This window comes from Hyperolius riggenbachi, chromosome 1 (assembly GCF_040937935.1).
Source record: "Hyperolius riggenbachi isolate aHypRig1 chromosome 1, aHypRig1.pri, whole genome shotgun sequence".
In the NCBI taxonomy this organism is placed as follows: domain Eukaryota; kingdom Metazoa; phylum Chordata; class Amphibia; order Anura; family Hyperoliidae; genus Hyperolius; species Hyperolius riggenbachi.
In genome coordinates this window covers 328203437-328217197 of record NC_090646.1, presented here as the reverse complement: position 1 = coordinate 328217197, position 13761 = coordinate 328203437, and the positions used below count along the sequence as shown (strand labels likewise).

At 47.5% G+C, this 13761-nt stretch overlaps 1 protein-coding gene across 1 annotated transcript in view; it reads left to right on the top strand.

The window, feature by feature from the left end:
• Positions 1-13761, top strand: part of ATP8B3 (ATPase phospholipid transporting 8B3) — a 335474-nt gene that overhangs the window by 78092 nt on the left and 243621 nt on the right. Inside the window, exon 8 of the mRNA XM_068234593.1 lies at positions 1925-1995. Within this exon, the coding sequence (XP_068090694.1) occupies positions 1925-1995 (71 nt within the window). The remainder of the gene's footprint in view (positions 1-1924; positions 1996-13761) is intronic.

Genomic DNA, 13761 nt, shown 5'->3' with positions numbered 1-13761 from the left:
GAATGCTCTCCCCTGCGTCTCCAGACGCTGTCACGTCTGTCACATGTGCTCAGTGTGAACCTGCTTTCATCTGTGAAGAGCACAGGGCACCAATGGCGAATTTGCCAATCTTGGTGTTCTCTGGCAAATGCCAAATGTCCTGCACGGTGTTGGACTGTTAGCACAACACCCACCTGTGGACGTGGGGCCCTCATACCACCCTCATTAAATTTGTTTTTGACCATGTGAGCAGACACATGCACATTCGTGGCCCGGTGAAGGTCATTTTGCAGGGCTCTGGCAGTGCTCCTTCTTTTTCTCCTTGCACAACGGTGGAGGTAGTGGTCTTGCTGCTGATGGGTTGTTGCCCTTCTACGGCCTCCTCCACATCTCCTGATGTACTGGCCTGTCTCCTGGTAGCACCTCCCTGCTCTGGACACTATGCTGACAGACGCAGCAAACCTTCTTGCCACAGCTTGCATTGATGTGCCACCCTGGATGAGCTGCGCTACCTGAGTCACTTGTGTGGGTTGTTATGCTACCACGAGGTGGTGCCAGTATTCAAAAGTGACCAAAACATCAGACAAAAAGCATAGGAACTGAGAAGCGGTCCGTGGTCACAACCTGCAGAGCCACTCCTTTATTGGGGATGTCTTGCTAATTGCCTATAATTTCCACCTGTTGTCTTTTCCATTTGCACAGCAGCATGTGAAATTGTCAATCAGTGTTACTACCTAAGTGGACAGTTTGATTTCACAGAAATGTGACTGACTTGGAGTTACATTGTGGTGTTTGTTTATTTTTGAGCAGGGTATATTTAATTTTTTTTGAGTAGGGTATATTCCCCTACTGATTACCAAATTAGGACTGGAGGTTGTGCAGCAGAACTCATGAAGGAGTGTGTGATCAGTTAGATTCATTAGTTGATACTTTAGTCTTGTATATTTCACATGTTTCCCTTGTAGGCTAAGCAGGAAGTGCTTTTCAAGATAATAACTGTGGCACCCCAATAAACTAGGAGTACAGTGCTGCTGTGTGGAGATGAATCCTCACATCCAGATAGTCAGAATTATAGATTTAACACAGCGCAGATATACTCTTCTTGGCAAGTGTGTATCTCTCCACTTCTCCGCCTGTATGCACTCAATGTGCAAATAGAGCAAACAGGGAGACTTTCAGTGGAATATACAAAAGTTTTTATTGCTGGATAAAAGGTAATACAGGCAATACAAAAAAGGGCATTTACTTTGAGAGGGTCCCAATCCACTTAGGACCCTCCCTGGCTGATAGCGCTTCCCACCCTATGTGGTACTCAGGCCCCTCCACTCGACCCTGTGTCCGTGTTGCCCGCTCCTGTCCCGACTAGTTTCGGCTACTGCCGTCTTCAGGGGATAAACAGGAGCGGACTGGCTAACACAACATATATATAATTTTTAAAAAACACATAATTACCTCCTCTGCAATTGCCTCCAAGTTCACTCTAACGGTCACTGCTGCGGGCGCCGAGTGACTTCCGGTGACGTCACGTGTCTTCCGGTTTGTCCGGCGGCATGCGTGCCAAGGGAACACTTCCGGAAGTATATAGGCTTTTATTGATTCCATTGGCACCCCCTTCGTTGGCAATATTTATCTGCATTCCACTTGAGAGAATGGAACATACAGATACGTTACAAATGGACTGGTATGAACGGATCCTATTGCTTTGCATAGGATCCATTCACATGTCTGCCGGTGCGTTCTGTTCTGCTTCAATAAGCAGAACTTTTTCTTGCCATTGTGTACCCAACCTTACCAAGAACAATGTGTGCAGTAACAAATAGTTTAAACATTAGATACACTTCTATTGCTAGTTTATTAAAATAGGGATACATTATGGGGTTTTACTTGATGTCATGTAGATATTCCAAATATTGCATTCATTATTTTTAATGTTTTGTTTTTTCAGGCAGATCTACTTTTGCTTTACTCATCAGAACCAAATAGTTTGTGCTATGTGGAGACAACAGACATAGATGGGTAAGGTTATTTTAAAAGTTTGTGTAAATTTTCTATTTAAACTGATGTTGCTGCAAATGGCTTTATGGTACATACATTGTTCCTGTCTAGTCATTGCTATGCACAAGAGTCAGGTTTCTGGATAAATTTTGAATTACGATCTAAGCTCTAGCTTACAAAATAGAAACAGAATGCCAACAAGTTTCCTATGTATTCTTTCTACAGCTGTTATCTAAAGAATAGATAGTGAATAAACTGTACATGTATTACAGTATGCTGATTGCCAGCTGAATGAGGTGTAAGTTGCTAGAAAAACCTATGAAAATAAGCCTATGCTTATAGGAATCTGGGGTCGTGCTGACCCTCTCAATGTCTCACAATAATTTCAACACATATAAAAAAACAGGTAGGAAAACTTGGGGATTTATGATAGTGAAATGCTGTTGAATTACAGAGAAAACTCAAAAAGATTATATTTGAGGCTCACAAAAAGGCAGTGCCTAGGTGATCACCACACCATAATACAGTCTCAAAATATAAATCTGGTACACATGTGTGAAGAAATGCGGAAAAGCCGCCGCATGGACGCAAGATAAGGCGGCTGTTTCCGCATCTGGCATAGAGGAACGCAGAGAAACCGCCGCATCTGACGCGGCGGTTTGTACGCTTAGGCCTGCCTCTCACAGTAAGGTGGGAAGCGGAGAAAACGCCGCACGCTCGGACAGCGTGGTGGCGGATTCCGCATCCCATACGGCTACTACATTACAACACATGACTGGTGTGGCTGGGACCAATAGTCCACACTTGTTCAGGAGGACGCGTGCGCGCGCAGAGAGGCAGGGCTTTTATGGCAGTCAGAAGAAGGTCAGCTGACCAGGCCGGTCAGCTGACATTTGCAGCATCTTTCATTGGTCCAGCAATTAAGGGAGGTGCTGGAGAGCACTGAAGTATATATATTGGATGCTGGTCATTCTCTGGTTGTCTGGCATTGCGATCACTTAGTGGTAGCACTCAGACCTGTCTGTATCTGTGTTCTAGCATAGTTTCCAAAGGTGTTGACGGCCAAGGATCTCACACCTTAGAGTTAGGAAATTATACTGTATTATTTGTTATGACCTTCTGCCTGCCCGACTATTCCTTTTGATTTCTGATTCTGTACCTTGCTATTTCTGATAACCCGTTGCCAAACTCTGCCTGTTCCTGGACTCTGTATCTGCCTCCTGATTCTGTACCCTGCTATTCTGATACTCCGTTGCCGTACCCTGCCTGTTCATTGGATTCCGTATCTGTCTCCCGAATCTGTACCTTATCTGTCTGTGTGTTAACGACCTGGCTTGCCCGACCTCGAGAACTAGCCTTACTGTTAGAGGTAGTTCCCAGATCTGTTAGTGACACTCCCTCATTGGTGTCACTCACACTCTGTCCTTCCTCTCTCTGCTTAGCTCCTCCTCCGGGAGAGTCTAGGCCTCGAAAGGTACTTACTTCTGTGTGAACTCAAAGTATTACTGTTGCATTAACACTCACTCGTTGCTCAGGTGTCCAGAGGTTAGAATATATATCTGATTATCAGTGATACTGCAGATCATCAATAATCGGGTATATTCTGCATTATCGGTGATACTGCAGTTCACCGGTAATCAGACCCTCTCTGTGTTACACCGATCGTTACAGAACGCCAGATCATAAAATACAATGGACGCACATCCCGACCGTCTGGGCGCACTTGCCACTTCGGTGGATCACATCAACCAAATGCTGGGTAGCCACAAGACGATGATTGACGCCTTGTCTGGCTCTTTGCAAACCCTCCAGATGGCCGTGGAGGAGGTGCAATCCCCTCCTAGTTCCGACATACGTATGCCGGTACCTGAGAAATTTTCTGGTCACAGATCAGACTTCCGAAATTTTAGGAGTAGAGTGTTATCCTACTTTGAGTTGAGACCCCGATCTTCGGGAACGGTGGCCCAAAGGGTCACATTTATTAAGAACTTGTTATCAGGCGACTCTCAGACCTGGGCGTACAGTTTGCCCCCCGGAGATTTAGCCCTGACCTCAGTGAATGAATTTTTTAAAGCTATGGCTGTGATTTACGACGACCCAGATCTTGCTGCGATTTCTGAGCGGAAGCTCAAGCTTTTGCGTCAAGGCAAGGGTCCGGTCGAGGATTACGCAGCAGAGTTTAAGAGGTGGTCAGTCTCAGCCAGGTGGGACACCTATGCCCTCCTAGACTGCTTCTTATCAGGATTGTCGGATGAGGTATCAAATCTTATGTTAAGTCTGCCAGAACCTAAAACTGTCGATGAGGCCATTTCATCAGCCATCCGAGTTGACCGCAGACTACGCTATCAGAAGCAGACCCGGGGTAGTAGTCAGGTCAGATTGGTGTCCTACGCTGCGCCTCCAGTCACTCCACCTCCGTCCGTCTCGCCTCCACCCGAACATATGCAAATTGGTCGGTCAAAAATATCCCAAGTGGAGCGAAGACGTAGGATGTCCGAGCAGTTATGTCTTTACTGTGCAGAGGGGGGCCATAGAGTACGCAATTGTCCAAATAAGTCGGAAACGCTACCGCCTAGGAGTTGTAGGGGGTAACACCCTAGGCGCACGACTTTCACCCCTAGAAGATAAACGATTACTTCTCCCTTGTACTGTCAAGGGTAAATCTGAAGTCTCTGAGGCTTTCGTTGATTCAGGCTCAGAGGCAAATTTTATGGATTCCGAGTTTGCTAAGAGATTAGGTGTTCCGCTCACCCTGGTTAAACCACCCCTGCAGGTTACGGCAGTAGACGACTCACCTCTACAGCGTAATCATCCACTGTCCCAGACTCCAGAGGTAGAAGTCACCATAGGGGTATTACATAAAGAGAGGCTGCAGTTTTTTGTTTTACACATGACAACCTCCACTATCATCCTTGGTATGCCGTGGCTACACATCCATTCGCCACAGATAGATTGGTCCACTGATCAGTTAACAAGCTGGTCCCTCCATTGTGTTCAACATTGTTTAGGGAGGGTGAAATTAGGCCAGACCAGGATTCAGGTGGAGGGTGTCCCAGAGTCTTACGTTGAGTTCTCAGACGTATTCTGTCCCAAAGCTGCTGATAAGCTACCGCCCCATCGCCCGTTCGACTGTCCGATCGATCTCCGATCAGGTTTATGCCCCCTAGAGGCTACTTATACAATTTGTCTGGGCCAGAAAAAGTGGCCATGCAGGAATACATCCGTGAATACTTAGCCAAAGGGTTCATTCGCCCTTCCCGGTCGCCTGCCGGAGCAGGTTTCTTTTTTGTTAAGAAAAAAGACGGAGGCCTTCGCCCATGCATTGATTACCGGGCGCTGAGTAAAATTACAGTTAAAAATCACTATCCATTACCTTTGATAGACGATTTGTTCACTCAGGTCACTAATGCCAAGATCTTTTCCAAACTGGATTTGCGAGGTGCATACAACCTGGTGCGGATCAGAGAGGGCGATGAGTGGAAGACGGCCTTCAACACACCCGACGGGCACTACGAGTATCTGGTGATGCCCTTCGGGTTGTGTAACGCCCCGGCCGTCTTCCAAGAACTCATTAACGAGGTTTTTAGGGAGGTGTTGGGTAAATTTGTCCTAATTTACCTAGATGACATTTTAATCTTCTCGAACAACCTCTCTGAGCACAGAGCTCATGTTAAATTTGTGCTGCACAAACTTAGACAGAACAGGCTTTATGCTAAATTAGAGAAATGCATTTTTGAGGTGACATCTGTTGCTTTCCTGGGATACATAATTTCCACTTCTGGTCTGTCTATGGATCCCGCCAAAGTCTCGGCGGCACTGGAGTGGCCTCAGCCAGTGGGACTCAAATCTCTTCAGAGATTTTTAGGGTTTGCAAATTACTATAGAAGGCTCATAAAGGGATACTCTACAGTCATTGCACCCCTCACCAGTCTCACTAAGAAAGGGGCAGATACCAATCACTGGTCCCCCGAGGCTCTGGCCGCCTTCTCCACTCTGAAGGAACTGTTTTGCTCTGCACCCATATTGAGACACGTAGACACCTCTTACCCATTCATTGTGGAGGTTGACGCCTCAGAACTTGGAGTAGGGGCTGTGCTGTCTCAACGTTCTGGGCTGCAGGGGAGACAAGACAAGACAAGACAAGACAAATAACATTTATATTGCGCTTTTCTCCTTGCGGACTCAAAGCGCCAGAGCAGAGCAGCAGCCACTAGGGCGCGCTCTATTGGCAGTAGCAGTGAAAGGGAGACTTGCCAAAGGTCTCCTACTGAATTAGTGCTGGCTTACTGAACAGGCAGAGCCGAGATTCGAACCCTGGTCTCCTGTGTCAGAGGCAGAGCCCTTAACCATTACATCATCAGCCCTTAACCATTACACCATCAGCCAACGGGTTGCACCCGTGTGCCTATTTCTCTCGGAGGTTTTCACCTGCGGAGCGAAACTACGATATAGGTAACAGGGAGCTTCTAGCCATTAAGTTGGCTTTTGAAGAATGGCGTCATTGGCTAGAGGGGGCAGAACACACGATTACAGTTTACACTGACCACAAAAATTTGGAATACATTGAGGGGGCTAAGAGATTGAGTGCCCGTCAGGCTCCGTGGTCACTGTTCTTCTCGAGATTTAGGTTTATAATTACGTACACTCCGGGCAGTAAAAACATCAAGGCAGATGCCCTGTCCAGATGTTTCAAGCCAGAGACAGCACAGCCCCCTGAACCAGAGCCCATTGTTCCACGGAAGGTGGTGCTGGGAGCCACAGAGACTTGGAGAGACTGGACAGAGACTTTAAGTCCCTTTCAGCAGGATGTCCCTGAGGGAAAGCCTGAAGGGGTCATGTTTGTGCCTCTGCCATTCCGTCTCCAGATTTTGCGGATGTTTCACTCGCACAAAAATGCCGGGCATCCAGGGGCCTCCAGAACGCAAGACTTAGTGGCTAGATGTGCTTGGTGGCCTTCCCTAGCAACAGACTGCAAGGAGTATGTTAGAGAGTGTGCTGTGTGTGCGAGAAGCAAGCCCTCCCGTCTGGCATCGGTGGGAACCTTGCAACCTTTGCCCACCCCAAATGAGCCGTGGACCCATTTGTCCATGGATTTTGTAGGCGAGCTTCCTAGGTCTGAAGGCATGTCGGTCATCTGGGTGGTGGTCGACCGTTTCAGCAAAATGGCCCATTTCGTGCCCTTGAAAGGACTCCCCTCTGCCCAGGAGTTGGCCGATCTCTTTGTCACCCATGTTTTCCGACTCCATGGCATTCCGGAAAACATAGTGTCAGATCGGGGAGTCCAATTCATTTCCATATTTTGGAGGGCATTTTGCCAGCAAATGGGCATGGAACTTTCATTTTCGTCGGGCTACCACCCACAGACCAATGGTCAGACAGAAAGAACGAATCAATCATTGGAACAGTTCTTGAGGTGCTATGTGGCAGAGGCACAAAATGATTGGGTCAAATTTCTGCCATACGCGGAATTTGCACACAATAATTTGAAGAACTTCCTCCTCCGGGTACGCTCCGTTTCAGGTGGTAACTGGAAGGTTGCCCAAATTTTCCCCGTTACCAGTAGCCTCCACTCCATTTCCAGCTTTGCAGGCTTGGCAAGAGTCATTCAGAACCACTTGGGGAATCGTAAAAAATAATTTGGAAAAGGCTTTTCAAAGTCAGAAAGGTCAGGCTGACAAAAGACGATCTGTTGAGTCTAAGTTCCAACCAGGAGACTTGGTCTGGGTGTCCACACGCCATTAAGCCCTGAAACAACCCTCGGCTAAGCTAGGTCCCAGGTTTGTGGGTCCTTTTGTTGTATCTAGGAAGATCAACAACGTCACGTATGCCATCGATCTTCCTGCCAGCATGCGTGGCGTAAGATCTTTTCACGTGTCATTACTTAAACCAGCTGTCCACGTGGGTCCCATTCCTCCTCCTCCTGTGATGGTAGACGACCAACCTGAATATGAAGTTGAAAGGATTTTAGACTCACGGATAGTGCAGAATTCACTACAGTATCTGGTGCACTGGAAGGGGTATGGTATGGAGGAGAGATCGTGGGTACCTGAGGGTCGCATGCATGCTGACAAATTGAAAAGTGAATTCCACGCTTTACATCCTGAAAAGCCTGGAAGGAGTTGTCCGGAGTCCACTCCTCAGAGGGGGGGTACTGTGAAGAAACGCGGAAAAGCCGCCGCATGGATGCAAGATAAGGCGGCTGTTTCCGCGTCTGGCATAGAGGAATGCGGAGAAACCGCCGCGTCTGACGCGGCGGTTTGTACGCTTGGGCCTGCCTCTCACAGTAAGGTGGGACGTGGAGAAAACGCTGCACGCTCGGACAGCGCGGTGGCGGATTCCGCATCCCATATGGCTACTACATTACAACACATGACTGGTGTGGCTGGGACCAATAGTCCACACTGGTTCAGGAGGACGCGTGCGCGCGCAGAGAGGCAGGGCTTTTATGGCAGTCAGAAGAAGGTCAGCTGACCAGGCCGTTCAGCTGACATTTGCAGCATCTTTCATTGGTCCAGCAATTAAGGGAGGTGCGGGAGAGCACTGAAGTATATATACTGGATGCTGGTCATTCTCTGGTTGTCTGGCGTTGCGATCACTTAGTGGTAGCACTCAGACCTGTCTGTATCTGTGTTCTAGCATAGTTTCCAAAGGTGTTGACGGCCAAGGATCTCACACCTTAGAGTTAGGAAATTATACTGTATTGTTATGACCTTCTGCCTGCCTGACTATTCCTTTTGATCTCTGATTCTGTACCTTGCTATTTCTGATAACCCGTTGCCAAACTCTGCCTGTTCCTGGACTCTGTATCTGCCTCCTGATTCTGTACCCTGCTATTCTGATACTCCGTTGCCGTACCCTGCCTGTTCATTGGATTCCGTATCTGTCTCCCAAATTTGTACCTTATCTGTCTGTGTGTTAACGACCTGGCTTGCCCGACCTCGAGAACTAGCCTTACTGTTAGAGGTAGTTCCCAGATCTGTTAGTGACACTCCCTCATTGGTGTCACTCACACTCTGTCCTTCCTCTCTCTGCTTAGCTCCTCCTCCGGGAGAGTCTAGGCCTCGGAAGGTACTTACTTCTGTGTGAACCCAAAGTATTACTTTTGCATTAACACTCACTCGTTGCTCAGGTGTCCAGAGGTTAGAATATATATCTGATTATCTGTGATACTGCAGATCATCAATAATCGGGTATATTCTGCATTATCGGTGATACTGCAGTTCACCGGTAATCAGACCCTCTCTGTGTTACACCGATCGTTACAACATGGGTGAAGTGCAACAAATGGCTATTTATTGATCTGTATAATATGGTAAAACTTTCAAGCCATATCCCAATTCAACACAAGATATTTGTCATGAGCCACGTGAACCATGTCGTAGAGAAATGCACAACAGCACTAGACCATTTTGAATTCACAGTCACCCTTTCTCAAGCACCTAAAAGAGCCAAATAAAGAAATGGTGGCCATGTTAAATGTAGTAACATGTCAGAGCGAGATAGACAAGTTACTGCTCTGGCACATTACTGCATTTAACATGGCCTCCATCCCTTTATTAGGCTCTTTTTGGTGCTTGAGGAAGGGTCTACTGCATCCCAAAATGATCTAGTGCTGTCATGCATTTGTCTGACATTGGATGGCTTTTGTGGCTCATGACAAATATCTTATATTGAATTGGGATATGGCTTGAAAGTTGTACCCAATGGCGTAGGGCTCACCAAAAGCAGCAATAGTGGCTGCTATGGGGCCCTTAGCCACAGAGGGCCCAGAGTCAGTGTCCCTAACGGGGGTCCATGGCAGTCCTCGTGGAGACCCATGGTGAGCCCTTGTGGTGCAAAGTAGTTACAGCAGAGCATAAGAGAAGTGAATCACCTCTTTAGGCTTCCTCGTCTTCATGTCTACAGTGCTCTTTCTCATCACATGATGAAAGAGGGCACCGGAATCATAGAGACAGGGATGCCTGGAGAAGGTAGATCATCAGTGGAGACTGTAAAGGTGAGTCACTGCTCTCATATGCTTCACTGCTGCTACTCTGCATGGGAGGGAGGGGCTACATCTTGCTGCCCCTAATGGGGTTACCTTCTGGGGGGTGGTCCTCTGGCTACCTGTACAGAGGGAGCTACGTTTGACTGCCTATGCTGGGGGGCTATTTCTGTCTACCTATATGGGGGCCCCTGTGGCTGTCTATACTGAGAGGGTGACCTATACTGGGATGCCCCTAAGGCTACCTGTCTGATTCGGATTTCGTGGAAATGCAGTTTCCGCATTTCCGATCGGAAATCCGTATTTCCACATCAGAATGCGGAACGCAGAAATACTAATGCGGAACATGGAATTTCGCGGAAATTTGAAAATTTACGTGGAAATTCTGCTTAACGATATGCAGTAACTTTTTTTCCCCAAATACTCTTTTATTGGTAATTTTGAAATTATAACAATAACAAAATAAGAAGCAGAAAAAAAAGGAGAAAATACAGGTCGTACTTGAATCATTTAGAGTCACTGAGGCATAGTAAGTTCGAAACATTGGGTGTTGTACCCATTGAGTCCTCGGGGGTGCTGTCGAGAATCTGTAGTCCTGAAATGCTCCAAGGGTTAGCCCAAGCAATAAGCTGGGAATTTTGTGAAGCATGAAACAACCTAAGAGTGCAAATTGTACAAAGACAACACAGCCTAAGTATGAGGAAATTTTCTGGCACAGACCCAACTAGTGCTATATTAACTGTACGATGAGTTTGAGGGAGGAGAAGAGAAGAGGTAAGGCATATAGAAGAGACAGGAAGAAAAGGGGTGGAGGAGGCTGGGGGAGAGGGAGGAGTGTGCCGGAGGCCTCAGCCACGTTGATGGGTAATAACATATAAAACTTTGTGTTCAGGGGATCCTGTGTTTGTGGAAAATCTATGTCTAGGTCGCAAGCAAAGCAGCAGACTCTTCCGCAGGGGCGTTCCTAGGGTCCTTGGAGATTGGGGGCACCTGTGGGCACTAGGTGGGTACATGGCAAAAAATGGGCGTGGCCGTGGCCATGGGTGGGGCCAAACGTACATGAACTTAGCAACGGTGTAAGCTACAGATAACGGGCCTGGCCATTGAAATACTGGATGGAGCCCCCTGTCCTTTATTTAGATAACTTACAATCAGTATAGGCATAGATCAATTTTGATTGGTTAATCACTGACCAATTTTACCACCCCTATGCAGTAAGTGAGCCAACAGACAATGAATTTGATGAACAGAGCTAAAATTGGCTAATCAAAATTGTATGTGTGTACCAAGCTTTACAGCTAATACTGTACATACTGAACGTAGCAGGGATCAGCATACAATACAGCTGGTTTACAATCAGTAAAGTAACACCTTAGGGCCTGTACACACTGCTGCGCTTGCGTTGCGTTTTTAAAAACGCATGCGTTTTTAAAAACGCAAGGTCTTTTGAAAAAGAATGAAAATCATGATGCCTTGTACACACTGGTGCGATGCGTTTTTAAAAAAACGCAAACGCAGTGCCTGCTGCGCTTTTTTAAGCGCAGCGCATGAAAAACGCATGCGCTTGCGTTTTAGCCTGCGTTTTTCAGAAGTCAGTATCCCAGAAGACTCTGCAATGTCCTGATTCCTGTTGAAATGTAAACTAGAAAAAAAACAAAGGATTCTTTAGCCAATCAGCAATTACAAGAAAAACGCAAACGCACAAAAAACGCAGGCAAAAGCGCATGCGTTTTTAAAACTACAGGCACTTTAAAAACGCATGCGCTTGCGTTTTTGCCTGCGTTTTTCAGTGTGTACAGGCCCTAATACTGTATACACTGGAGGTAGAACAGCACACTGTGCAGGCACTAGAGAACAGCGTATACTGTACATACTGTAGGCAGCAGAGATCCGCACACTGCAGCTAGCATGCCGAAAAATATGAGGGATACGTTGTGCGGCCTGCGTAGCGCGCCGCGCTTAAAAATAGGTGTGGCCATGGACCAGAATGTGGGTGTGGTCATGGGTGGAGACAAATTTACATGAACTTAGCAATGGTGGGACATTACATTAGGACAGTGGTTGCTGTAACGATTGCAGGTTTCTATTTCCGTGGTCAGCGCACAAGATGCGCGCTGGCACAGTGGAAATCCTCCACAAGCGTATAATTAGTTAGTACCCAGGTTAGGTGCAATGCACCGGTAGAGGGCAATTCCCACCAGCAGATGGAGCTGTGGAGTGCAGACGAGCACAGCCTCTGCACGGCAACAGATGCCAGATGGGAATTGTACAGATAAAGGCAGAGTAGGGCACGATAGCCCTCCAAAAGAGAGAGCACAGAAACAGACTAAATGTGTGTTCCCCAATCTAGTCGCCACCCAGCGACGGCAAACACACATTCGCAGAAACGAGAGTGGGAACGCAATCGCAAGAGATTCGATTGCCAGAAGTGACAGAAGGCAGAACAGAGCAGAGTACGAGAATAGCAAAGGCACAGCAAACAACAATGAGAAGATAAAGAAAATAACAAACGCTAGCTAAACGCGAACACCGCACTCATTCGCAACAGCGAACGCGTTTCTTCACGATCACCGCACGTTAGGTGCCCAGTGATAATCGTGCCACCCTAACTGACCAATGACACACAAACACGAAATAGAGAACGCGAACGCTTGCTAACGGTTACCTCACCGAGCCTACAGCAAGCGTTCGTATCAGATAAGACAGACAGACAGACAGGTGGGGCTGGCAGTAGCAACCGCTGCTCTGGCTAGCACCCCTAAGGCAGAGATACAGAAGGAGGCACTGCCACTACCACTAGGGCAAGTGCGATCCAGACAGATAAACAGAAGGGGCTATCTGTATCTCTGCTCTGGTTAACACCCCAAAGGCAGAGATACAGAAGGAGGCACTGCCACTACCATTAGGGCTAATGCAATCCAGACAGATGGAGCAGCCAGTAGCAACCGCAGCTCTGGCCTACACTCCCAGACAGACAGAACGATTCCCTGTCGACCGCCGCTGGCGACAAGGCAATCGAGACACAGAAGGAAGCACTGCCACTACCATTAGGGCTAATGCAATCCAGACAGATGAACAGAAGGGGCTACCAGTAGCAACCTCTGCTCTGGTTAGCACCCCCAGACAGACAGAACAATTTCCTGTCGACCGCCGCTGGCGACAGGACAATCGCAACAGAAAGACAGTACAGGCAAAACAGGTAATACAATCCGACTGCACTAGAGGGAATGCCTAGAACAGTCCCAAGAATTACTCTAAGATAATCTTTAACAAACAGGCAGGGCTGACACTCTAGGAGTGTTTAGCAGTAACAAACCATTCAAATGACCAGCAAAGGATTCTGGGAGAACATGGTATTTATACTGCCAGCCTTCAAAGGAGGCAGCTGTAATGATTGTAGAATTCTCTCCGTGATCAGCGCACAAGACGTGCGCTGACTGCGGAAATCCTCCACAAGCGTATAATTTGCGGGAACCCAGCAAAAGGTGCAATGCACCTGTAGAGGAAAATTCCTGTAGACAGGGGGAGCTGTAGAGTGCAGAGGAATAGCTCCTCTGCCCTGCCACACACGCCAGACAGGAATTGTACGAAGGGAAGAAACGCAGGGCAAGATAGGCCTGAAAGAGAGAGATCAAAGCGACAGAGGGTATGTGTGTTCACCAAACTAGTCGCCACCCTGCGACGATGAACACACAACCAGGAAGACAAAGCGAGAAGGCAATCGCCGGAGATGGCGATTGCTAACAGCGACACAAGACGGAATAAGCACAGATGAGGAATGTATGTTTGTCCGCCAATCTAGC